At 40.6% G+C, this 25,954-nt stretch overlaps 1 protein-coding gene across 2 annotated transcripts in view; it reads left to right on the forward strand.

The window, feature by feature from the left end:
• The window catches only part of MAML3 (mastermind like transcriptional coactivator 3), a 532,934-nt gene that overhangs the window by 301,447 nt on the left and 205,533 nt on the right, over nucleotides 1-25,954 (forward strand). For both annotated transcript variants that reach the window (XM_078148694.1, XM_078148695.1), the window contains exon 2: nucleotides 10,952-12,532. In XM_078148694.1, coding sequence (XP_078004820.1) covers nucleotides 10,952-12,532 — 1,581 coding nt within the window. The remainder of the gene's footprint in view (nucleotides 1-10,951; nucleotides 12,533-25,954) is intronic.

A 25,954-nucleotide genomic window follows, 5' to 3' on the forward strand; every position in this document is an offset into this window, starting at 1 on the left:
TTTCTGATCCTCCCTGCTTCCAAATAATTTTCTCTATCCTAGCCACCACTCATGAAAACAAGTAGATTAGAATCCTCATTTGTAGCAATAAAGATCAGTGACAATTACAAAACAAATCAACATATTAACCCCATCTGACAGTATATGCCTCTTTCCATGCCTGTAGTTCACAGTTCCCTGAAGCCACAATTGTTTCTTGCATTGATCAGAGTTCTAATGTCTTTGTGTGGGCCTTTGTAAGCCACAATAAACCCACAGATCAGCTTCTGCTGTAGACATCAGGGGATGTTGACTTTAGAAATTGTCATTGCTCCCAGATTTAAGGGTAATTTTTTTTAATGATGATGATGATGTGTAAAAGGGCAGGCAGAATTCATTGTGAAAGTAGTAGGATTTTGTATCTCCAAAAAAAAGATTCAGACAGACATTTTCTACAAGATATTCCAGGCAAGGAAGCTACCACAGTGAGCCACGCATCTGCCTCTCCTGAAGTTTCTAGGGCTGCAGCTATCATCACTTCTCAACACATGCTCATTTTCCAGAACAACATCTTCCTTTGTAGAGCATCACAGTGATTTTCTGTGAATCAGGCAGCTCTGACTCAAAGACATGAGCAAGTTCTCCTTAGATTGTCACGTCACTGGTGACTCAAATGTCCTCAGCGCATTTCTAAGCCAAACTAACTCTATTTGATGAATGTAAGGACTCTCAGTGATGCTATACATTTCAGTGACTGGCAGTTTGGGGAAATGCAACTTCAGAGGTATAAGCTGTCCCTGTACACTGGCAGCCATGGAGATTTAGAACAGACTGCTTATCCTAACTTGTAATAGCTTCCACGAGAGGCAGTGTGGTATAATTAAAAGAGTCAGCCAACTTGTATTTATATTGCCACTTGCTACCTGTATACCTCTCTGGGCCTCAGTTTCTTCATCTGTAAAATGAAGGGATTGGATTAGATGGTCTTTATGATCCCTTCCAACTCTGAAACAATGATCCCATGATCTGTACCAGGTATGCTTCTCAACAGAGAATGAGAAAGACGAAGTGACTAAGTGACCCACCTGGACATCTCGCAGGGGAGTCATGGAGTGCACCTATGCATGTGTATCTACTTTTAAATGGTTATGAAGCATTAGAAACAGTGAAAGTCACCCACGTGTGTATCTATAAGTTGGAAAATGGGTTTTTAACTTGAATCCAATATCAGAAAGAACAAAACCTTAGTGAACTTCATCTTTCACAAATAACTAAATAGGAAAAAAAATTCATATTCCTCTGTCTGGTACTTAAATCCTTTCACAATCGAGCTCCAGCTTTGCCTTTCAAGATGAATCCACATTACAACCCTTTAGGTACTCCCAAGTTCCTGCCAAACAGGCCTATTTAGTTTTTCCCCGAACTTTATGTTCAGTTTCCAGACTCTATGCCTTTGGCCATGCTGTTACCTCCACCTCTTGGAATTCTTTGCTTCCTTCAGGTCTCAGCTCAGATGCCACGTCCTCTGGGAAGCCTTCTGTGACCTCTCCTTGTTAGTACTTTCCCCTTCCTCCAATAATCTTACCTATCATGTATTGTCTTCCCCAGTAGAATTATAATCTTGAGGAGAGGGAGATCTTGGTGAGATGAGGGTTTTCATGAAATGCATTTGGTGCGAATCTTGGGCTCCAGGTCCAGTGCTCATCCACTGTGCTACCCAGCTATCCCCAGACTGCTGTCTACAGGTGCAGAATTTACTACCTGTGTTTGATCATGATCTGTTTAAAGAACCACATGAGTAGACAAGGGAAAATAATTATTGTAACCAATGCTTCCTCTATGATATCCTTAACCTTTCTTTGAAATTTTTATGAAACCCTGGCTTCCTTGGTGTGGCTATTGCTGCCATTACTGTAGATCTTATCTATCCCAAATTCTCCTACTGTGCTGTTCTCATCAAAGTCTTATATCCACCATATGTTTTTCCATTGCCCTCTGGGTTACTTGTAGTTCATATTCTTCCAAGATTAATCCTTATTTGGTGTTTACTTTGATATTAATACAGTGCCCCATCTTCACATAAGCCTAAAATACATATGTTTTCAAAAGAGCAGCTTCACAAAAACACTGTAAGCTTAAGTCTCCTTTCAAAAGAACCCAGGAACCCTAGCAAACTTTCCCATAGCTTCCAAACTAGAAACTAGTGGTTTCTAGTTTGAAAAACCATGGTCTAAACCAAGGGTGGGAAACCTGCAGCCTCGAGGCCACATGTGGCCCTCTAGGTCCTCAAGTGCAGCCCTTTGACTGAATCCAAACTTCACAGAACAAATCCTTTTATTAAAGGGATTTGTTCTGTAAAACTTGGACTCAGTCAAAAGGTCGAACCCAAGGACCTGGAAGGCCACAGCTTCCCCACCCCTGTTCTGAAACAGTGATTCCCAGTCTTGCTTCTGAGATAGCCCAAAGTGTTGCCAGATATCACTGGAGATACCGTGAAATTCGGTTACTCTTCAGTTGTTGGATATAGTGGTTGTTTCCATTTTTGTTTTTTGTTTTGTTTTGTTTTTTGCTGTTATAAATAGATTAGTGATAACTATTTTTCTCAGGTAGGTCTTTTTTCTTTTCCTGTTACTTTTTTGGGGGAATAGGATACTAGCCTTGAACTCATTGGCTCTTAGCTCTGAAAGAAAACTCTAGAAACTTGTCAAATCCAGGTTGTTGCCCCTGAAGCCTGCCCCCCCCCTTTCTGGTCTTCTTCTGCCTTGTCTCTCCCAGCCCCACATATTCTGCTGTCCAGTGAGACTGGCCTCCTTGATGTTCCTTGACCAAGACAATCCATCTCCTGAGTACAGCATTTTCACTGGCTGTCCCCTGTTTCTGGAATGCTCTTTCCTCATGTCTGCCTTGTAGCTTCCCTGACTTCCTTCAATCTCCCTTCCAAAGGAAGACTTTCCTGATGCCCCTTATTTCTAGGGCCTTCCTTAGTTGGTCATTTCCAGTTTTTCCTATATGTAGTTGGTTTGTACATAGTTCTTTACATGCTGTCTCCTGTATTTTGTTGTTTTTCATTCGTGTCTGACTCTTCATGACCTCTTTGGGGGTTTTCTTGGCAAAGATATTGGATTAGCTTTCCATTTCCTTTTCCAGCTCATTTTACAGATGAGGAAACTGAGGCAAACACAGTTAAGTGACTTGCCCAGGGTCACAGTTAGTGTCTGAGGCTGAATTTGAACTCAGGAAGATGAGTTCAAGTGAGTTCTCCAGGCCCACATCTATCCACTGTGCCATCTAGATGCCCATGTTACCCCTATTAGACTATGAGTTTTTGAAAGCAGGGGCTGTCTTTTGCTTTTCTTTGTATCCCTAGTGCTTAGCATAGTGCCAGGTACATAGTAAGTGCTTAATAAATCAGTGTTCTGGATCATGAAACCCCCAAATAAAATAAACAAGTGAAATGCCCTCCACATCCTAGGGGTGGCTAAACAAACTGGAAGTCACTAATTCCATAAAGTGATAAAGAAGAGTCTCTTGGCATCTGGGGCTTACATACACAGAGGCAAGGGAAGCAGATGCAGAAAGAACTGAGGAGTTGGGGAGGTGGAGAAAAAAGAATGCTGGATCTGGGGAATCAGGAAGACTCATCTCCCTAAGTTCAAAACTAGCCTCAGACTCTTACTAGCTCTGTGACTCTGGGCAAGTCACTTAACCCTGTTTGCCTCAGTTTCTCATCTGTCAAATGAATTGGAAAAGGAAATGGCAAACCATTCCAGTATCTTTGCCAAGAAAATTCCAAGTGGAGTCACGAAGAGTCGGACATGACTGAAATGACCAAAGAACAACCACCACAACATACACAAGACACTGAGCTAAGGAGTGAGGATATGAAGATAAATATAAAGTGCCCCAGCATTTGGGTTAGCATTTATCCCCTGTCATTGGAGGCCAAGGAGCACCTATGGTCTTCTAAACTTCTAAGTCAAAGGACAGCAGTAAGAAATGAAATTGGATCTCTCTCCATATCCGGTGATTCTAATGACTCCTACATTTGGAGTAGCTACTCCATCTCAAGGATACTATTCATATCTGAGACAAGGCTGCAAGACTTGTTACCACTAACTAAAATGGACTCAAAAAGCACACTTCTTTCTAAGTAGGCCTTTTAAAGGAAGAGACCCACCTTCAGGTAGCAGGCACTCTAAGACTCTATTTAATACTATCTACTGCCCACTCCAGCTACAGGGCCATCAACCCTAGCACAAGCTCATCTACATGTAAGCAAAACCTTGGGATTAGCTCATGGGTGGATGTCAATCCCCCACCTCATCCAAAATATGGCATCCAAGCAGGGCTCCCTTCCAACTCTGCTCAGATTCTTCCTTCCATGTCATTATGGCTTTCTTGATCATACAGCTGCCAAACTCCTCCCTCCCTCCCAAAAAAACCCCCCCGCAAAAACAACTTGTATTAATTTTATATGAACTGTTTTATGTGCACATTTCTCCTCTGATAAAATATAAGTTCCTCAGAGTAGGGACAGTTTCATTTTTTTTGTTTGTTTGTATATCTCCAGGTCCTAGCATAAGGCCTGGTACGTAGTAGATACTTAATAAGTGCTTGTTCATTGATTGACTAGTTTGTTGATTCTCTGTGGCTGAATCTCTTCCTGCCCTATGAGTGAAAGCTTTTCCTTCTTTTACCTCACAAGAAAGTCTTGTGAATCTCAGAGAAAGGAAGTCCTAAAAGTGCTGCCCAGCTATAGGGTATTACTGTACTACTACTACCACCGCTACCACCACCACCACCACCACCACCACCACCACCACCACCACTACTACTACTACTACTACTACTACTACCATGTACTAAGACTAACTCCCTCACACAATAATTTTTCGGTAATATAAGCTGTACTGTAGAAGAGAGCCTCTGGATAAAGCCATTATGCAAAAGAAATTTCTTCTTTTGAGAAACTGACACATAGTAACTGCACAGGTTTTCATAGGCAAAGGGATGAGCAGCTCACTTCAGGTCCTGGCACCAGTGCGTCCTTTAATGGGGGAAAACATTTATATTTAATAACTGTGATACAGGAAGAAGGATGCTGCAGTTTTTTCCGCACCAGAGCACATGATGCTACGAGGCTTCTGGTCTTTGATGGCAGAAAGGATGGTAGCTTTTCTAGACAGGGATATCTAGTGTAGGGCTTAGGAGCATGAGCTGGGTTGCTTCAAGCTTTATGTGGGCAAAGGAAGGATTTCTCCCTGTTAGTAATCTGCCTATTCTGAAGCTTGCTCAGCTGTGTGTTTAAGATAAAGCCAAGGCTCTTCAGAAACACATCATTTCATCTCTTCTTCCACCTCCCTACAGGGGGAAAAAAAGAGAGAACTGAACTCCTGGCTCCCTGATTTTCTCATAGGCAAAGAGGAGCCAGAAGATGATGTCAGGGACAGAAAATGTGTGAGGGATCTGTCGATACCCTTAAAAAATAGCATCTTTGGGGCAGCTAGGTGGCGCAGTGGATAGAGCACCAGCCCTGAAGTCAGGAGGACCTGAGTTCAAATCCTGCCTCAGATAAAACACTTGACCTATACTAGCTGTGTGACCTTGGGCAAGTCACTTAACCCCTATTGCCTCACTTTAAAAAAAAATAACATCTTTGCTGATGTGTGAATATCCTAGGAGTAACCTAGGAACTTGAGATGTGGAATCATTGAATGAATACACACACACACACACACTCTTGAATTTGTGAAGTGAGAAATCAAAGATAGAAGGAAAATCTCAGCTACCCACTCACCCCCTCAAAATGTAAATGTCCTAGGGCATCATTCAGGTGACTTGATAAAAAATAGTTTCTTGATTGCATCTTCAATAATTAGAGACTTGCCATGTTTTAACAGAAAGAACACTGGGGTTAACGATCTCTGATCCTCAAGGATCCTGGGTTCAAATTCACATTTTGCTATTATGTAAGATAATAGATTTAGAGCTGGAAGGGACCTTACAGGTCATCTGTTCCAACCCCTTCTTGTTACAGATGAGTGAACTGAGGCTGAGAGGTTAAATGACTTGCTCAAGATAGACTTCTGACTCTTCTATATCAGGCTGCCTTTTAACCAGCAGGGTGACCTTGGGTAACTCACATCTTTTCTGGGTTTCATTTTCCTTATCTAACATATAAAGATGGGCACAACTCTAGATGTATCATGTCATGAATTTAATCTCTGTGTTTTACCATCTAGAATAAGAACTAATTAGCCACCAGGTTAAACGAGGCATGGGCTACTTGTTTTCTCCAAAGCCCACTAATTTTTAAATAAAAGATAACTCTCATGGCCAAACATACAGTTGGACCTAAGCTTGAATCAAGAAAACTGTTTTTGTTGTTGTTCACAGTAAAGAATATTCAACAAGATTCTTGGGAAACTAATATTTTACAACCAGTGAAAGAGGGTTATTATTGTTGCATCTGTTTTCTTTTTGAAGCAACAGAAAATGTTTTGATTGTAGTTGAATGTTTATGTCAGCTGGGAATTGTATACATGGGACAGGCAGAGAAGAGTTTCACATTATTTCATCCTGTATCATAGATGACTTCCTAGATCCCTTTCAGTTATAAATCCATGATCTTGGAATTGTTTATTCTCAAAACATAGAACCAGTGTAAGAGCTGCTGTCCTGCTTGTATCTGTCCCCTCCCTAGTATTATCCTCATCTTAACCCCCACTCCATCCACACACATTTCCCTAGTTTTTCCTCTTGAGTTTGATATATTTCTACACCAAACTGTTTGTATGTTCAACCCTCCTTTGTCCATTTCAGATAAGAGTAAAGTTTATCTGATGCTTACTCTTCCCACCCCTTCCTTCATGTTTGAATACTCTTCTCGCACACCCCAATTATTAGAAATAGTAAGTTCTACCCACTTCTTTCCGCATTGTTTACTAAAGCATTCCTTTTGCCCTCTTCAAAACTCTCAGAACAGAACTGATCCAATTCCCAGGAACTGTTTTTCTTATTAACTCTTTCAGTGCCCTTTGAAGATTTTAAGCTTCTGAAGGGGCACTTCTTTCTTCTCCCCCAATTAGAATGTCAGTACTATACCATTATACACCCTCCTCTAATAGTTCAAATAAATTTACCTTTCTAGCTCTTTCTTGATTCTTATGCTAAAAGTCTTTTATTCCATTAAAGATTCATTTTTCCTTAGTAAAATTATACTCAGCTTTTTAGGGTAAGCTATTCTTGATTGTGAGCCTATATCTTTTGCCTTCTGGAATATTGTGTTCCAAGTTCTCCTCATTTATAGTAGAAGGGGCTAAGTCTTGTGTGATACTGTGTTACTTTAGTACTTGAATTGTTTCTTTCAGGATGTTTTCAGTATCTTTTCCCCCTGGATTTGGGGTGTGATGTCTCGGACTTTTCTTTTTAGAGTTCCTTTCAGATAGTGACTAATGGATTCTTTCTAAATTCACTTTACCTTTTGCTTCTAATAGATCTTGGTGATTTTCATTTATAATTAGTTGAACTATAGTAATGCTTTTGAAATTAGCTCTTTCTGACTTTTTTTTCCAGGTCAATTTTTAAAATATCAGCTTTCTTAACTTTTTCCCCCTTCTTTAATCTTTTGATTTGGTCTTAATACTTCTTGTCTCATGGAGTCATTGACTTCTATCTGGTATGTTCTAGTTTATAGGGAGCTCATTATTTGGGAAAGGTTTTTACCACCTTCTCTTCTGAACTATTTATTCTCCTCCCAATTCTTTTCTCCAGGGCTTTAATTTCATATTTTAATCTCTTCCTTCTTCTAGGTATTCCTGTAGTCCTCATAGTAAACCAATTTTTCCTTTCAGTCTCCACTTACAATTGTTCCAGAGGAATCTTCTTCTTTGGGGGATCACTAGATCCATAATAATTTTTTAGATTTGTCAGTCTTTGATTTCCTCATTTCTGTAGCTTTAATTCCTGGGTTGGGACTCCATTCAAGGGCCAGGCTCTGTCCCCTGCTGTGCTTTGGCTAGGAGAGTCAGCTTTGCTTGTTCTTGTCCTGAGTCACCTGGGTTCCTTCACCCTCTCCCCCCCCCCCACTATTCTCTGAATCTTTGAAGGTCAGAGTTCTGGATCATCATGTCCCTCTTAGTCTCTAGGACAGAGTTTTAGATACGTCAGGGTCTCTTGACCTGGGATGTTCTTGATCTGAGTTTTGTGGCACCAGTGCCATACTGGTTACTGCCTAATGGAACTCCCTGGGGCTTCCAGGGTCCCCTCCCCGGGCCTTTCTGACTACCCTGGAGCTTTCTTTGAGCTATCCTCCTGCTCTTGCTGCAATCTTTGTTAGCTATAGATGTTATTGATCCAGTTCTGATCACTTGCACTGTCACTGTCTTTGCCAGCAAAGCAATAATTTCCTGTTTCCCAATGGTTGTTAGCTGAATTTTTTGTGCAGTTCTAGGGTGGAAAAAAATCTTACTATGATTTCTTATTATATTTTGTTATCATTATTTGGCTTGGTGTAAAACTTCAGGGCTTTTCTGGAGTGGATATGTAGACCCTGGATAGCCTGCTTCCAGGAGCCATCTTTCCCAGAAGTCTCCAGTGGAAGTCTTCAAGAAGACTGGATGATCCCTTGTCAAGGAGGTGGTACTGGGGATTCTTGTTCAGGTATAGAAGGAACTAGATGGCCTCTGAGGTCTCTTCTAACTCAGTGAATCTGTGATTCTCTTTCTAATAAGGTAACATTCATGTATATTATCATATCTAGAATTATTCTTCCTAAATATGAGATTTACTTTGCAGCTTCCACAATTCTGAGTCTCAAAAGATGGGCTTTTGATTGGGAAGTACCAGAAAGAATCTAGGTTTTGTGTTATATTGGATATGTAAGCAATGCCATTCCCTTAGAACAAAGTAGTATGTACTTAAGGAGACTAACTAGTGTATATGGCTAGCAGGGCTAAGAGCATCTTCTGCCTCATTCCTCTCCATCCTCTTTCCCCATATATGCCTTCCAACAATATGGGGGGGGGGAAGCTATTGTAACACTCACTAGCTCTACATATCCTTCTCCACTAGCTCTAATTTATCAAATCCCTGACACTCCCAGATAAGCAAAGTCTGTCTGTCATACTGGATGGTGGAAGATTGGTGGATAATATGGTTTACTATATAGTTATACCGATGTAGTTTACTAAATTGGTGAAATTGGAAAGGAACTACAACATGTGGTATACCACATGCTTCCAACCAGGATGGTGTCTAAACCATTCTGTTTAAATGAATATAAATTCAGTGCTTAAAGCTCTCCAAAGAAGGATATTCTCTAACCTCTTTTGCCAGCTTGTTTAGTTCAACTTAATTATGATTTCATTCAACAAATCTTTCTAGCAATTAGAGCTATCCAAAAAGGGAATGGGCTGCTTTGGGAGGTGATGGGTTTCCCCTCATTGGAAGTTTTCAATCAAAGGCTGAAGTCCACTTGCCAAATATGTTATTGTGAGTTATGGATAGGACTCAATGCATGGCTATAGAGATTCCTTCCAATGTGGAAAAAATTCTGTAATTTGTTAAGTGCCAACTCTGTGAAAGATACTGATTCTGTGTCCCAGCCTCATTTGTGATGTTGAGGAAAGAGCCCCAGATTTGAAATCATAGGATCTGGGATCAAAGCTAAGATCTGCTACTCATTAGCTGTCTAACTTTGAACAAATCACTTAATTTTTTTGGCTCTCAGTTTTCTCATCTGCAAAATGGAGTTATTGGACCAGCTGATCTTTGTAATGCCTTCCAGATCTAAATTTATGATTCTGATCTCTTTGTTGTGGCTGGCCTTCTTCTCCTTTCTGAAATTTAAGCTCACCCTTTCTAGCCTCTGTGGACATGAATGATGAATGATGGGCATGTTTCATGTGGTGGTAATGTGTATATTTATAGTCTTCTCTCAGCTTGCTTTTCTCCAAATTAAAGCATTTGAATTCCATTTGACTTTTCTTAAATTAGGCTTATTTTCCATTTGGATCCTGTTCAAGATCTTCCCATCTCAATGAGACAGTGAAACTCCAGGGAATAAATGTCAGATTTGTGGGACCATTCCCTCCTTTGTTGCCAGGGTTCTAGTTAATTTAATTGACCTTGGGGAATTGGGGTTAGATAGTATGTCTTGTGTGTCCTCTACTGCAACACTTGATTCTTCATCTCTATTGAATGAAGGAAGGAAGGAAGGAAGGAATGAGTGAATGAAGGAATGAATGAAAAGTATTAAGCGTTTACTCTTTGCTGAGCATTGTTTCTTCTGTTATACTTTTAAACTGGTTTTGGCAAATTTTACTCCCTAAACCCATTCAGAGAAGAAGCGTTATGGAGAGTTTTTGGACAGCCATTTTTGAAGCCCTCATCATCTTCATTTCTTGACGTGCTTTCTATGATTTTAGTGTGTTATTAACATGGTATGGCATTTCAGTGCAGAAGTTACAAAGCTCTTTATTGGATTTAAAATATTGCCTTCTTGAATATTCTCAATTACAATGTGACAGTCTTAATGTTTTTAAGATATAACTGAATCTTCCCCTCCAAGATGATTAATCCACCTCCAAGTCTTATGCCTAGCATTGATTTTGAAAATAACAACAGATGACTTATCCTTTGCAAAAGCACTGCCCTTAACTCCTACTCACACCTCCCCCCCACACAATATATGATTTGTTTTCTGGTTCCTTAATCCTAAAAACAGAGCTGATATGTGGTGTTGGGTTCCCTGCAAGGTATGGTCTCTTTTCTCTTAGAATCCAATATTAATCTGGTGCCAATTTAGGAATGTAGTAGAAGTGTTTCTGTCTTGTGAGTTTCTAATCCACTAATAGGGGATTCTGGGAATAAAAAGTTTGAAGCTCTGTTCGTTGTGATGCTATAATAACAAAATTCAAATCTATGACCAATGACTTAGTCTTTCTCTCTTATATATGTTTTTTCCTTCTAGCTACAAGAGACTGTGAAAAGGAAGTTGGAAGGAGCCCGGTCCCCCCTTAATGGAGAGCAGCAGAATGGCGCCTGTGATGGGAACTTTTCCCCAACAAGCAAGCGGATCCGCAAGGACATTCCTGCAGCAATGGACACTATTAGTAATCTGCCTAACAATATGCCTTTGCCTTCTGCTTCTCCTCTTCACCAGCTGGACATGAAGCCTTCTTTACCCTTACCGAACAGTGGAGCTCATGCTCCAGGGATTATAGAGGAGCTGGGTAAGAATGGCAGGCTGCCAGAGATTAAACTTTCCATGAATGGTTGCAGTGACCTTGAGGATAGCTTTGCCATCCTACAAAACAAGGAACTCAAACAAGAACCATTGGATGACCCCACCTGCATAGACACTTCAGAAACATCACTTTCCAATCAGAACAAGTTGTTCTCAGACATTAACCTCAATGATCAAGAGTGGCAGGAGTTAATAGACGAGCTGGCCAACACTGTCCCTGAAGATGACATACAGGACTTATTCAATGAAGATTTTGAAGAGAAGAAGGAGCCGGAATTCTCTCGGCCAACCACTGAGACTCCTCTTTCTCAAGAGAGTGCGAGTGTAAAGAGTGATCCTTCTCACTCTCCATTTGCTCATGTCCCCATAGGATCTCCCCAGGGGAGACCGTCATCTTCTGGTCCACCATTTTCCAGTGTCTCTACCGCTAGTAGCATACCTTCTGTTTCCAGTACTCCTGCAGCACCCAATCCTGCCAGCTCACCAGCAACCTGTGCTGTCCAGTCCCCCCAGACGCCTAACCAAGCTCATACTCCAGGCCAAGCTTCATCGAGGCCAGGAAATGGCTATCTCATGACTCCAGCAGCAGGAACTGTGAGTGGTTCGGGGCCTGGTCCTGTGGCAGTTTCCAGTGCAGATTTATCTCCCGCGGAGCAGCTCAAACAGATGGCTGCCCAGCAGCAGCAGAGAGCTAAACTCATCCAGCAGAAGCAGCAGCAGCAGCAGCCACAGCATCCAAATCAGACTTCAGGCTGGTCACCAGTGGGGCCCCCATCCAGTCCCTACGGAGGAGCCTTCAACGCAGACAAACCAAATAGCCCGATGATGTACCCCCAAGCCTTTAACAACCAAAACCCCATAGTGCCTGCCATGGCAAACAACCTGCAGAAGACAACAATGAATAACTACCTCCCCCAGAACCACATGAATATGATCAATCAGCCCCCAAATAACTTGGGTGCCAACTCTTTGAACAAGCAGCCCAGCATACTCACTTATGGAAACACTAAGCCCCTGAGCCACTTCAACGCAGAGCTGAGTCAGAGGATGACGCCGCCCATGGCCAATCCCAACAAAAACCCAATGATGCCGTACATTCAGCAGCAGCAGCAGCAGCAGCAGCAACAGCAGCAGCCTTTGCCGCAGCCACCGCCGCAACAGCCGCCGCCGCAGCAGCAGTCCCAGCCGCAGCTCCAAGCTCAGATGGCGCACTTGAACGACGAGCAGAAACGCATGCTTCTCATGAAGCAGAAAGGAGTGATGAATCAGCCCATGGCCTACGCCCCACTTCCTTCTCATGGCCAGGTAAGTGAGAGGCCCTGGAAGGGTGCCATCGGTCCATTGCAGAATTGCCAAGGAAAGCTTTGCCCCAAGCTTCTACTCGTCACGTCGGTGGCGTTACTCGCAGGAATCCTTTCCAGTTTGGTCTTCTGATTTGTTTTTTCATTTCTTTCCTTGATGAGGTTGGAAAGTGGTTGCTCCTAAAATTTAGTAGCAAAACTCTCCTTAGTAGTAAAACTCTCTTTTCTTTGACTTGTTTGAGAACAGTGCTCTTTAACTGTAGAGAAATCATTGTGACGGAAGTATCTATGAGACAATGAGTTAGGTTTCCTTTGTGACTTTCCTAGTTGTTTTCCTCATAGATATAAACTCAGAGGCTCAGGGAATTCCATTAATACCTTGGACTGCTTTAGTCGCCTTTGCAACCTTCAGGGCTGCTCTGTGTAATTGTGGATAACAGGTGTATGGATATAAGGAAGTTAATGATATTTTCCATGATGAAGTCAGGTGGAGTTTGGGGGTAATTAGCACACCAAGCAGTACCAGTGAAAGCTTTTGTATCTGGAGGATTTCTTTCAACTTTTGCCAGATTTAATGTTTGCTCTCTTTGGAGGATGGCACCATTGGTGATAAGGAATGATTAACAGGACCCCACCTGAGGAAAGAGGGCTGATAAAAATCAGGATCTAAGAGAGTCAGCTGAATAGGGCTGGTCAAGCCTGAGTTGACAGGTAACAAAATCTAAGAACTGGCTAGAAATAGGGGATGAGGGTGTAGCAAAGGTCTGAGGCCGGTGAGAAAAAGTGATTTATCTCATGAAACTTTTTTTTCCACAAATGTTATTTTATGGCAAGGTAAACACACCCCTTCCTTAGTCTACCACATCAGCTCTGCTGTGGACCTCCATAGTTAAAGACTACAGTAAAATTAATTAATTAAGCCTAATTTGAGCATTCTGGGATTAAGTTTATCTATGTACTGTTACTGTTCTGTGAAAAGAAAAGTTTACAAAGCAAATAAATCTTGTAAACTACTGGAAGAGTGAAGAAAAACTATTTCGAAGCCCTGGTGAAGCTTCTTTGCTTGTGCATATGTTTCTGAATACTGAATGCATGAATTACAAAAATGAGTCTTACTAAACCAATCTAAACCTGCAGTCCAGATTCTCCTGTTCTGTTTTTGGCAGTGCATTTATTTGATTATTTGATACCTTATTTATTTTAAAATACTGTACTTTCTTGCCCTACTCATTTCCGTGGTCTAGATTTTTTGCTCTAAAATGGTGAAAAGGGTGATAAGAAAAGGCATGTGGAAACTTCTACGAGGGCCTTAACATCCTGTCTTTGCAGCCTTCATTCATATTAAGAATTTTCACCACCATAAAGAATGACAAAGCTAATCAGTTGCAAAACTAATTGGAATCCAAATATTCTAAATTTATCCCTTCCTTCCACAATTCCTAGAGTAGCAGAAAAGTGGTGTTTGAGAGTAAAAGGAGTTTGCCCAGGAGGTTGTAGCTAGTTTTCTGCTCCCACAACAAAGACAAAGAATGGGAGGGGATTTACCAGTGATTAAAAAGGAGAATTTTACATTTTCATATTTGGAATTTGAGCACTTTTTAGTCCAGGATAGAAGGACAAGGCAGCAGCTTCAGCCCCAATAACTTGCTGACATTTTCCTCCCATCTAGGCTGTTCAAAGTAGCATTGAGGGGTACCTGACAGATCTATGTTGTTGTCCAGTTGTTTTCAGTCAGGTCCTACTCTTCATGAACCCATTTGGGGTTTTCATGGCAAAGATTATGGAGTGGTTTGTCATTTCCTTCTCCAGCTCATTTTACAGATGAGAAAATGAGACAAACAGGGTTAAGTGACTTGCCCAGGGTCACACAGCTAGTAAGTATCTGAGGCAGGATTTGAATTCAGGAAGATGAGTCTTCCTGACTTGAGGCCTGGGCACTCTCTACCCACTGTGCCATTTACCCTCAAGCAAAAGAAGATATAAAGAATACATAGAGTGATTGGGAGTAGAGGCAATTAGACCTGGGTAAAAGTAGTTCAAGCTTAGTAACTTTTTTCTCCCTTTTTCTCCCAAATTTCAGTACCTGAAATACAAGTTTAATAGTTCTTTAAATTAGCCCTATACCTGTTCTGGTAAGAACAAAGCACAACCTTAAGAGAAGGAAAGATGAAGAAGAAGAAAAGAATTAGGTTTGTTCCAAAGTGGTGAGGGAGTTGTGGAGGGTGGTGGTGGTGGTGGTGGTCATGCATTTTGCTGGGAAAGCACTTCTCTTCATTTTCTCCTCAAAATATATGCAAGAGAAGTTGCACAAGAGTGAGCAAGGAATAGGCAAGGAAATACATGCCTAAAAGTGCATTTTTCTCGCAGAATTTCCTTAACTTTGATTTTTCAGTGAATTAGATTGGCCTTACCTCCAACTCAAATGAAAGTATGATTTTATTGGCTGGTCCATTTGGCTTATCTACTGCTCCTGTACTCTGTGCTCTCCCCTTTGGAGATTTCAGTAGAATGTCCTTTGATTTGGAGACCCTAAAGTCAGAATAGGGTCAAACTAGTACCCTGAGGTGCTGCATCTTTCAGCATGAGGCTTGCTCTGTGTCTGTGAATTTAAAACGATGAAAATGAGCAAAGTTATTAGCATTGTTAACGTTTCTTAAGAGACATTTTGTCTTAGAGTTCCCAGTATATCTCTTTCTTTCCTAAAGCATGAGGTAGTTGCAGTTGGCTTGACTCTTGGCCTCCATGGGAGTGGGAAGACTCCTGGGTTTGTCGTCAGAAAGCTTGGATTCATATCCTCCCTGTTACATGTTGTGATACCCTGGGCAAGTTAATCCCTCTGAGCCTTAGTTTCCTCATCTATTAAATTAAAGGGTTGGATTAAATGATCTCCAAAGTCTTTTCCAGTTTGATTTCTATAATCCTTTAATTTTTAAGGAGTTGAAAGGTTCAGTAACTTATCCATGGCTTAACAACTAATATGTATCAGAAAGAGGACTGGAGCCCAGGTTAGCCTTACTCCAAGGTTAGCCCTGTATCCCCCCGCTTCCATACTGCCCCTGAATATTAGGATATAGGGACAGGTATTAAATCTATGGTTTCATGGATATAGGGAATTCTCCATGTGAGGAAACTCTCTCTGCTGATGCAGGTCATACCTACTCTTCAACTTATAGTCTTAAAGAGTTGTCTAGGGTAATTAGTGGTTAAATGACTGACTCAGGGTCAAGTTAAGTCAGGTCAAAAAGCATGTATAAGTAACTCCCTACTAAGTGCTAGGGATACAACAAAAGGCAAAAAAAAAAAGAAGAAACAAAACCCTGAACTCCAGCACCTCACAGTCTAACAGGGGAGACAACATGCAGAAATGATATGTATAAGAGAGATTGGGGTTTATCTTACTACTAGCATCAAGGGGGACTGGGAAAAGCTTCTTACAGAAGTTGGATTTCAGCTGAGACTTGAAGGAAGCCAGAAGGCTGAGTTGAGGAGAGAGAATTCCAGGTGTGGGGACAGCCAGTAATAATACCCAGAGACAGGTGATGATGGGAGTGTCATGTTAGAGGAACTTCGGAGAGTTAAGTATCATTGGATCAACTGGATAGAAGGGGAAGGTTATGAAGGACTTTAAAAGCTAAACAAATGGTTTAATATTTGATCCTGGGGATAATAGGGAGCCATTGGAATTTATTGAATAGAGGAAGGGTGTGACATGGTTAGATCTGTGCTTTGGGAAGATCATTATGACAATTGAGTGAAAGATGGATTAGAGCAAGGAGAGAAACTTGAAGAGGGAGACCAACCAGAAGGCTATTTCAGTAGTCCAGGTGTGAGGTGATGAGGCCTTGCCCCAGGGTGGTAGCAGCGTCAGAGGAAAAGGGGGTGTGTATGAAATGTTAAGAAGATAGAATTAATAGAACGCTGCAAGAGATTGGATAAGAAAGGGTGGAGGAGGCAGAGTGAAAAAGAGTAAGATGTCAAGGATGATATCTGGGTTGTGAGCTCAAGTAAATGTGGGCATGGTGGGGCCCTCAACAGTAATAAGGAAGTTAGTTTTAGAGAAGAGATAATGAGTTCAGTTTTGGATATATTGAATTGCTGATCTATGGGACATCCATTGAGATGTCTGTCTAATAGGCAGTTGGAGATGTGAGACTGGAAGTCAGGAGGGGTTAGGGCTAAAGATCTCCTAGTCATCTCTATAAAAATGATGATGGAATCCAGGGAAGCTGATGAGATCACCAAGCAAAATAGTGTAGAGAGAAAAGAGAAGATGTTTCATGAGGACAAAGCCTTGAGGGACACACATAGTTAGCAAATACCACCTAGATAAAGATCCAGCAGGAGAGACTGAGGATCAGTCAGACATGTAGGAGAAGAATCAAGGAGGAACAGTGTCCCCAAAAACCTAGAGGGAGGAGCAAAGATAAGAGGATGGCCAACAGTGTCAAGGTTGCAGGGAAGCCAAGAAGGGTGAAAACTGAGAAAAGGCCATTACATTTGGTAGTTAAGAGATCATTGGTAACTTGGAGAGAGTAGTTTCAGTAGAAAGATGAGATTGAAAGCCAAGACTGCTCAGAGTTAAGAAGAGAGTGAGGAAAAAAGAAGTGGAGACATTGGTTTTAATGTCCTTCTCAAGGGTCACCCAGCTGGTATGTGTCTGAGGCAACACTTGAACCCAAGTTTTTCTGGTTCCAAGGCCAGCTTTTTATCCACTATGCCATTCTGCCCCTCATTGTGAAATACATTTTAAATAAATTGGTATTAAAATCTGGTGTAGACCAATAATAAAGTCTCTGTTTGTGATGATTTAGTCAGCCAAAATGTTTGATAGGTGTAGTAGAAGTGTAGACCTTCCCTGGAGAGTTCTTTTGTTAGTCTTAATACACGTCATCCATTAGCCGTCTCCATACCACTTGTACCTTTGAACCCAGCTAGAGATAATTCCTTCTTATTTTTGTTTGGAAAGGTAGCGCGGTGTTGTTAAATGAGCAGTAAATTTAGAATCAGACAATCTGGGTTCAAATCCCTGTCTTTTTGCTTAATCTTTCCCTGCGTGACCTGGGGCCTGTCACAACTACTCTCTGGATCCCTGTTTTCTCATCTGTAAAAAGAGAGGGTTGGACTATGTGATCTCAGAGCTTCCTTCTAGTTGTAAAACTGTGACCCTCTGATCTTCTATAGTCTCTCTGCCCTAGCCAGATCTGAAATTTGCCAACCTGGGGTAAAGGTTCTGTCTTGGCTGTTTCTTACTCCGCCAGGCTCACGGGCATCTATGCCTTCCCACTCAGAAAGGTACTTATTTTCAGGCACATTCAGGAATATGAACATACCGAAGTCTTCACCTGTAAAGGTCGTGTTTTGAAAAGGCTCAGTCAAGTGAAGAGGACAAAGCAATGGTTTTCTAGATTAAATTCATACATTCCTCCTCTTTCCCATCTGTCTTCTCATGTGGTTCTTCTCAGTGGCAAAGAAAACTGGCATTATGAGTCTACCATTAAAATAAGACTTCACTGTTTGGGGTAAAGATGTGTCAGGTATTAATATGTTTACATGAAGTATTAATTCACAACTGTTTGAAACAAGCTTTCAAAGGTCTTTTTAGTCCTCTTCGGAAACATGTGTCTTTAATTCAGATTTATATCCAAAGCAGTTCTGTACACACTTAGGCAGCATGTATAATTATGCTGCATGCAGGTACATAGCATAAATACAAATAGAAATTATAGGCAGGGCATAAAATATAATTAGACACAGATGTAGTTCAAATATGTTTTGTTCTGTTGCTGGTGAAAATTTGCTGTTGTCATGGGGAAGATGGGTACTCCATGATCATTTTTGTTTTAAATGAAGCCTAGAACACCTAAAGCAACCAGCAGGATGCCACCAAAGACATTTATTTCAAGATGCTGTTTATTTCTGCACTAAGGAATTTGTTTCAACTCTCTAAGAGAGTACCTCTTCTATCAGAAATGACTGAGTTCTACCAGGTCATTCCAAAGAAGAGCAGATCAAAAAGAAAAAAAATGTAATTTAATTTAAATTTAAATCCACACAAACACACATAGCAGATGCTTACTAAATGTTCAGTTGTTGAATTTGAGACAAGAATGTGGCATGCTGGATTTTGAGTTAGTCATGTGTGGATTCAGATGCTGACTTTGTCACCTGTGTGACCTTGTGGAAAGTAATTTAAACTCCTTGAACCTTCATCTCTTCATTTATAAAGTAAGAGGATTAGGCTAGATGCTTTCTAAGGATCTTTCATCTTAAAAAATATTATATTTTGTTATTTTTAAAAACCCAATAACTTAACCAAATCAGCCTGCAATTGTTTTGCATATATTTTCTGTGTAACATATTTCATGCCCAAGTTCCCCAATAGAATATAAATTCCTTGAAGACAAGTACTATTTTATTTTTCTCCATATTCTCAGTGTCTAGCAGAGTGCCCAGCACAAAGTAGGTGTTTAATAAAATGCTCATTTGATTGAATTTTACCCATGGTCAAGATTATACCTTTCTTTTCTTCTGACTTGCCTGTATTAGCTGCAAACTCCAATTTACAAGGGCAGAGTTCTATAACTTCTCCTCTTTCTAGCCTACAGTACATCTTTCTTTCTCCCACATCCCTGTGGTGCTTCATCCTCTCTAGTTTCCAGGTGAGATTAAGACAATCATGTGCAGAAAAAGTTACTAAGACTATAGGGTTTGAGTTTTCTCTCCACTTTTGAGTGTGTGTGATAATATAACTAGAGCTTATTTTGTGTTGTCTTTCTGTGTTATCTTTTCTTAGTCTTGTGACTTCCTCAAGGGCAAAAGCTGTCTCTTTTTATTTGGCTAATTTGTTTTTGCTTTTGTATAGTGGCTACTCCAGTGCCGTCTACTCCAAGTCCACCACTCTAGCCACTGTGCCACCTAGTTGCCTCCAGGGAAGGTTGCATGAATGATACTCTCTTTGAAGGGGAGGGAGTGGCAAGGACCACCTTATGAGAGGGGAGACAAAAACCTCAGAGCCTTCTGTCACCAAGAAAATGGGAGGAGGATGAAGCAGAATAGATTGGGGGAGGTTTTTGAATGGTGGAGTAAAATGATGAAATCAGTGTTTTAAGAAAATGAATCTGGCAGCTGTGTGAGCTAGATTGGAGCAGAGGGGAAGACAGAGGGTGGTAGACCAGCAAGCTTTTGCACTAGCAGAGGTATCAGATGATGCAGGCCTGGACTAGGGAGATGTTTTACTATTGGAAAGGGATGTAAGGTATGAATGTTTGAAACTTTTTTAAAAGTCAGTGATATTTGGCGATCTATTAAAGATGAAGAAAAGAGAAAAAACAAAGATAACTATGAAGTTTTGAACCCAAATGACTATGACAATAATGGAACCACTAACCAAAAAAGACAACAAAGAAAAAAGATGTCATCAAAGGGAGGTGGTTAGTAAAAGATGATAACTGTGACTCCCCTGCACACTGGTTAGTCTTTGTCAGCAATATACAGTTCAGATGCTTATTCTCAATACTTGTTATTACAGTCCAACAATCCACCTTTATTAGGCTATTTTTGTTTATTCACTAAAATCTTACTGAAATCTTAACTGCACGATTAGTCAGGGCTGGAGTGATGCTTTGGGAATCTCTATGCAAACCTAATTTTGAAAGCCTTTTCATTTTTTTCTACCAGAAAATATGCTAGCTGTCACCACCGTACTAATGAGGTAATGGTATCACATGGTATTTTGATCCAGAATTGGTGACTTTCAAGATTTGCATGAACTAGTTTATATGAAAACCCTGCATCCAAGACTGCACCTGAATCCTCACTTGCTTCCATCAGTTTTTCTAAAGCCTTGCATATTGATGCTAGTTGGGAAATTGCAGTGTTTACTGCATGAACTCATTGCTTATCAGTGAGTCAAGAGTAATTTTAACTCCTCTAGGATATTCCATCTTTTAGTGGATGTAGCAAATAGTAAATATAAGCTATTAATCATGACGATTTTTTTTACATCATAAAATTGAGTTGGCAGCTTTGCTTAATGAAAGGCTAAATTTATGAGCCCAGTGAGGAATGACTAAAGCTTGATTGTTCAGGCATTGAATTGACTGCTGCACACCTTCATGCTTATCTCTCAGATTTGTTCCATTGGAACTACCTTCCATCGTTGTTTATGTCTAATCCATGTTTCCCTAAAATAGATATTTAATAAATTTGCTGAAGTTTCTCCAGTGGTGTCCACATCAGAAAGATGCATTTTTTTTGGTCCATATGTATTTGTGTTTTGTGATCATTGTTGACATCTTATTGTTATTTTTCTACTCTGTGAGGTACCTGTCAGATGCCTCTGGAGAAGGCGTGATGAGCAGGCATGACTGAAGGAAGGAGAGAAAGGCCTCAGTTAGAAGCTTCAGGCTTGCTGTGTGTGGCTGAGGCTGGGGGTTCTCATCTTGTCACCAGCTAATTACCCTGCTGTCTGTCTACACCCTGTTCTCTATGTTACTTTCTTCTGCAATGCCAGTTAGAGAAGACAGATGGCACTTTGGCCTCTTTCCTCATGGAACACAAACAAAAATAAGACACCCATTGGACATTTTGTCCAATTGAGTGGATGCTAGGCATCAGGCAGTGATTACAGCGTTGGACTTGGAATCAGGAAGACCTGAGTTCGGATCCTATCTCAGACATTTACTAACTATGTGATTCTGGTCAAGTCCTTTACCCTTTCTTTCCCCCAGGTTCCTCATCTATAAAATGGGAATAATAATGGCACCTACCTCCCAGGGATGTTGTAAGGATCAAACAAGATTATATTTGTAAAGCACTTTGCAAACCCTAGAGCCATATATACATGATAGCTGCTATAATTATTGCTATTATTATGCTAAAAAGAAGCAGCCTAGAAGGAAAGGAATCCAGCTTTCCAAGGACAATCAGTACTATGTCAGATTGTTGTTATATTGGAGACTCCCCTGAACTTCCCAGTGTGCCACCCAGCCTCCTCTGCTTTGTATTTATTTATCTCATATATATTTTGTGTTGATCTATTTGTGACCAATTTGTTCCCTCCCGGTAGAATGAATGTAAACTTCTTGAGGGCAAGGACTGTTTTGCTTTTGCCTTCATATTTATAATATTGTATAGAACATTGTGCCTGGTACTTAATAAGTGCTTTGGAAGGAAAGGAAAAAGGGAAGGGCTGGGGTGGGGGGGAGGAACATGAGAAGTGTGTTGGATAGAACTCTAACAAGTCATTCAGGAAAGCCGGGATATGTTGTTTGCCATTCTGATGGCTTCTTGAAGGGACCTTGACCTTGACTTCATTTAGACTCAGTTTCCTCATCAGTAAAATGGATATTATCTTTTCCAACACTTATTACAGAGGATTGGTCCGAAGCATTGCCACAACAGCATAGATGTAAAAATGGCAACAATGTAGAATCTCTCGTGGGATTTCTCTTTAATTAAGAGAGTTTCCACAGCTAGGTCCCAGTTAGTACAAAAAATGAATCCTACAAAACAGTCTCATGTATTTGAATTTGTGCTATTCAAAGTTGTAATTATGTAAATGATGGTCATTGGTTCCAGCCCAATGGAAATAGATGTGAATAATGCAACCACTTCAGAGGATTCCTTATTTGCACTAATTGGAACCAAGCTATATTTTTGCCAAGTGTGTATGTTTATTTTTTAGGAAATATATGTGATTACAATGTGGTTGCTTTTGTGAGTTAACTTATAAACTGATATGCAGAGCTTCCATTTAGCCACACCTTGTGCAGGATTTCCAAAGGGTTCTTAGGAGGACATTCTCCGTGAGGCCAGTAGCCTGGTTCCACACTCGAAAACATATGGTGTCATTGTTTGTTATCTATTCATAGGCTCTTCAGGATATCCTGCAAGGTACAAGACTCTCTGCCAAGATGCTGATCTCCTATAGAGATCTTCCATTGTACTTTGGCTCCTGGGTAAATTATATTCCCATAGAATCACTGTTCTTGATGATATTCTGGGCATAGATAAGGCTCTGAGGAGTCAAAGGATTTTCTCTTTGGTTAGATTTCCAATATGTTGTCATAATTAGTTAATATGATATATGAGGATACATACTTTAAGTATACGTTTTTATTAAGTAAACAGTAAATATTGAACGAGCAGAGTGTCTGAACTGATACTTCCCATTTATTAAGATTATGGAGTTAGACGGAGACATGATTTTACAAATATTCACATATTTTCTGATTGCTTTGTGAATCGGAAATGTTCAGAAATTGGTTTAGAATAAAAGCCTTTCTTAGCCTCTTATTGGCTGCTGCCCATTCAGACAAATGGCATTTTAAACCTTTATGTTTAGTCAGATAATGTTTTTAAAGCCAGAAAACAATGAGCAATGTATAAAAGAGAAAGATGATTAATCATGGGTGCATTGGAAACCTCAGCTTGTACCCCAAAACTGCCTCCATCTGAAATAATTGATGAAGTTAAAGAGGGATGAATTATCTGCCTCTTAGATTAGTGCAGTGTGCATCTGAGGTAAGCACTTAACTGGACCGTTTTGTGCATGCTTTTCTGGTGGGTCAGAGTCTAAAAGTCATTTGTTAAATCTTTATTTTGTGCTAGTTCTCTGCTAAGTGAGGGGGGTACAAAGACAAAAACAGGTCTTGACTTGAAGGAATGTACTTCATTCTTTTTTGAGGGTGGGGAGAATAAGACAGAACACAATGTATACACATTGTATTGTTTTACATATATTTACGTATATACATAAATGTGTGTGAGTTAAGTAAATATGAAAATACACACAAAGTAATATGAGGGACCACTAGCAACCTTCAGAATGGTGATGAGTGGAAGGGGCAGCAAGCTGTGTTTTGAAGACTCTAGACAGTCTAAGAAGCTCGGGTGAGGATAGTAAGAATTACAGGTGTTACGGACAGGTCCTGCTAAGGTCCAGAGGAAACAGATGGAACCTTGTACACAAGATCTGTTGCATCACTGATCCAATGTCCAGCAATGGGACCACAGGTGTAATGCTGCAAGAGACCTCACAGGTCTTCCTTCCCAATGCCTTCATTTTACAGATGAGGAAACCGAGAGCAGGACATTGGCCCTTAAGAGTTGTAGATTTTGTAAAGGGCAAAGATATATAATAGACTTGAAGGCAGGAGACATTATGTAGGACCAACAGAGCCCTATATTTTCTTGGGGTTTCTATTTCTCTGATCTCTGTGCTGGGGTCTAATTGAACTACAACCTTACAAAGTGATTTAATATGGCATTGTTTAGGAGTCTGTAATTGAATAGAGTACTTTGAACTGTGACTTGGTACTGGTAGGTATTATATAAAATACATACTAATAATAGCGAGCATTTATGTAACACTTTAAGATTCCCAAAGTGCTTTGCAAATTTTTTTTATCCTAATATTGCCCTCATTTTATAGATGAGGAAACTGAGCCTGAGAGAAGTTAAGTGACTTTGCCCAGGGTCACACAACTAGTGTGTGTGAAGTGTACACAATGTGTGAGGCAGGATTTCAACTCAGGTCCAACTGAACAATAACAACAATAAAAGCTTCCTGACTTCAAGCTCAGTGTGTCTTCCATTGTGCCACTTGCCTGCCTTCACATATAGCATGGTAGTTTTAAGATAATTTGTTAAGACAATTGTTATCAGTATAGATTCCTGTGGGAGAGAAATATTTTTGCCTCCCCCACTTGGGATCAATGACAGGGATGCAGGCTGAACTCTAAAAGGGTAAGAGGCCATAGGCAGGGCCAGAATAGAGGAAAAATTTAATTCAAATCAATTCAACAAATATTTAATAAGCACTTATTCCTGGCAAAGCATGGTCCCTGTCCTCAAAGAACTTATGTTCTTTGGGTAGATACTCCATTTATACAAATAAGTGCAGTACACAGAAAATTATGAACAGACAAGAGCAACAGCTGGGGATCAGCAAAGGCTTCATGGGAGCAGTGGTCCCTGAACTGAGCCTAAAAGGCAATGATGAAGAGTCAGTATGTGCTAGCCAGAGGAAGAGGTGTTTGTAAATGAACAGAGACAGGATAATGGTTTTTAAGTTCAAGGAACAGCCAAGCAGTAAGCCCTTGTTCAGTTCATGAGGTATGAAATTTCATATGAAAAGGTTCAGGTAGAAATCAGATGATGGACAGCCTTAAATGCCCAGTTTTGGAATTTGCTGCCGATCATTTAGGCAGTAGGGATCTATCATCAAGTGTATGAGCAAAAGGGTAATGATGTGGACCCACTTGTGTTTCATGATAGTTAGGGAGAGGTTTCATTGTATAGATAACCCCTAGATAAGGAAATTCCCTCTACCAATGTGGTTTAGCACCCCAGAGAGCACACCGAGGAGTACTTGGGACCTACCCATGGTTATGCAGCTGCTATGGGTCAGAGGCATGTGAACTTGGGTCTTCTGGGCTTGAAGGCCAGTTTTGCATCCACCAAGCCACCCTGCCTCCATGTGCTTTGGAAAGATTATTTTATTCCTATGGGCTGTCTTCCTCTCCTCCCTAGTTATATTGTCTTCTGCCTAGACGAGATGCCACAAAATGGCACTAAACCTGGGACTGCCCTTCTTGGCGAATGCTGTAGACTTTTCTTGTTGGTCCTTCAAACTTATTTGACCTGTGGAATGTACCTTCAAGACCTTGCTTTGTCCTCCTAATGTACAACTGTCCTCCCCTCCTGTTTTATTTCCATCTTAATTTTAGGGTTTGGGGTGGTGCAGGCCACAAACATTTTGTGAGGATACTCTTCATCATCTTTGAAGCCTAGAGATGAGAAGTTGGAGTTTGGGTTCCTGATTTGGGTTGTAAAGAAAATAGGGAACTATGGAGGATGGAGGTGTCATCTTTTTTAAAGATAGAATAGGGCTGCAAAATCCTGGTAAGACAGATTCAAATTGACAGCCTAGGGACACTATCCTTAATCCAAAAGGGCCCCTCAAAGCAGATTCTGTAGGTTGCTACATAGTTAGGGCCAGTCCTGGCTATGGACAGTAACCTCTTTAGATGCAGTAGTTCATAACCCTAGGCTAGATAAAACATGGGAGAGGGAAATAAAAACAGGAATGGATTTTTGTAAGAAGAGGAAGAGAGGAGGGATATAGAAAAATGAAAGGGAGGAAGAAATATAAATTCATCTAGAGACTTGAGTTTTGAGTTCTAGCTGCATAACTCAAGTTATTTTGACCTTTCTTAGCTTTCGTTTCCTTATCTTTAAAGTGAGGGACATTGGGCAAGATGATTTCCAAGGGCCGTGCTAGCTCTAAATACAAAAATCATAACTCCTACCACTTCTATGAAGCCTACTCTAGTCACTGTTACTCCCATAGTGACCTCTGTCTCCTCCAAACTATGAAAAGAACAATGGATTTCAAGTCAGATTACCTGGATACAAGGTGTCT

Source organism: Phascolarctos cinereus, unplaced genomic scaffold (assembly GCF_003287225.1).
Source record: "Phascolarctos cinereus isolate Bilbo 61053 unplaced genomic scaffold, phaCin_HiC Scaffold_9;HRSCAF=440, whole genome shotgun sequence".
Lineage (NCBI taxonomy): Eukaryota > Metazoa > Chordata > Mammalia > Diprotodontia > Phascolarctidae > Phascolarctos > Phascolarctos cinereus.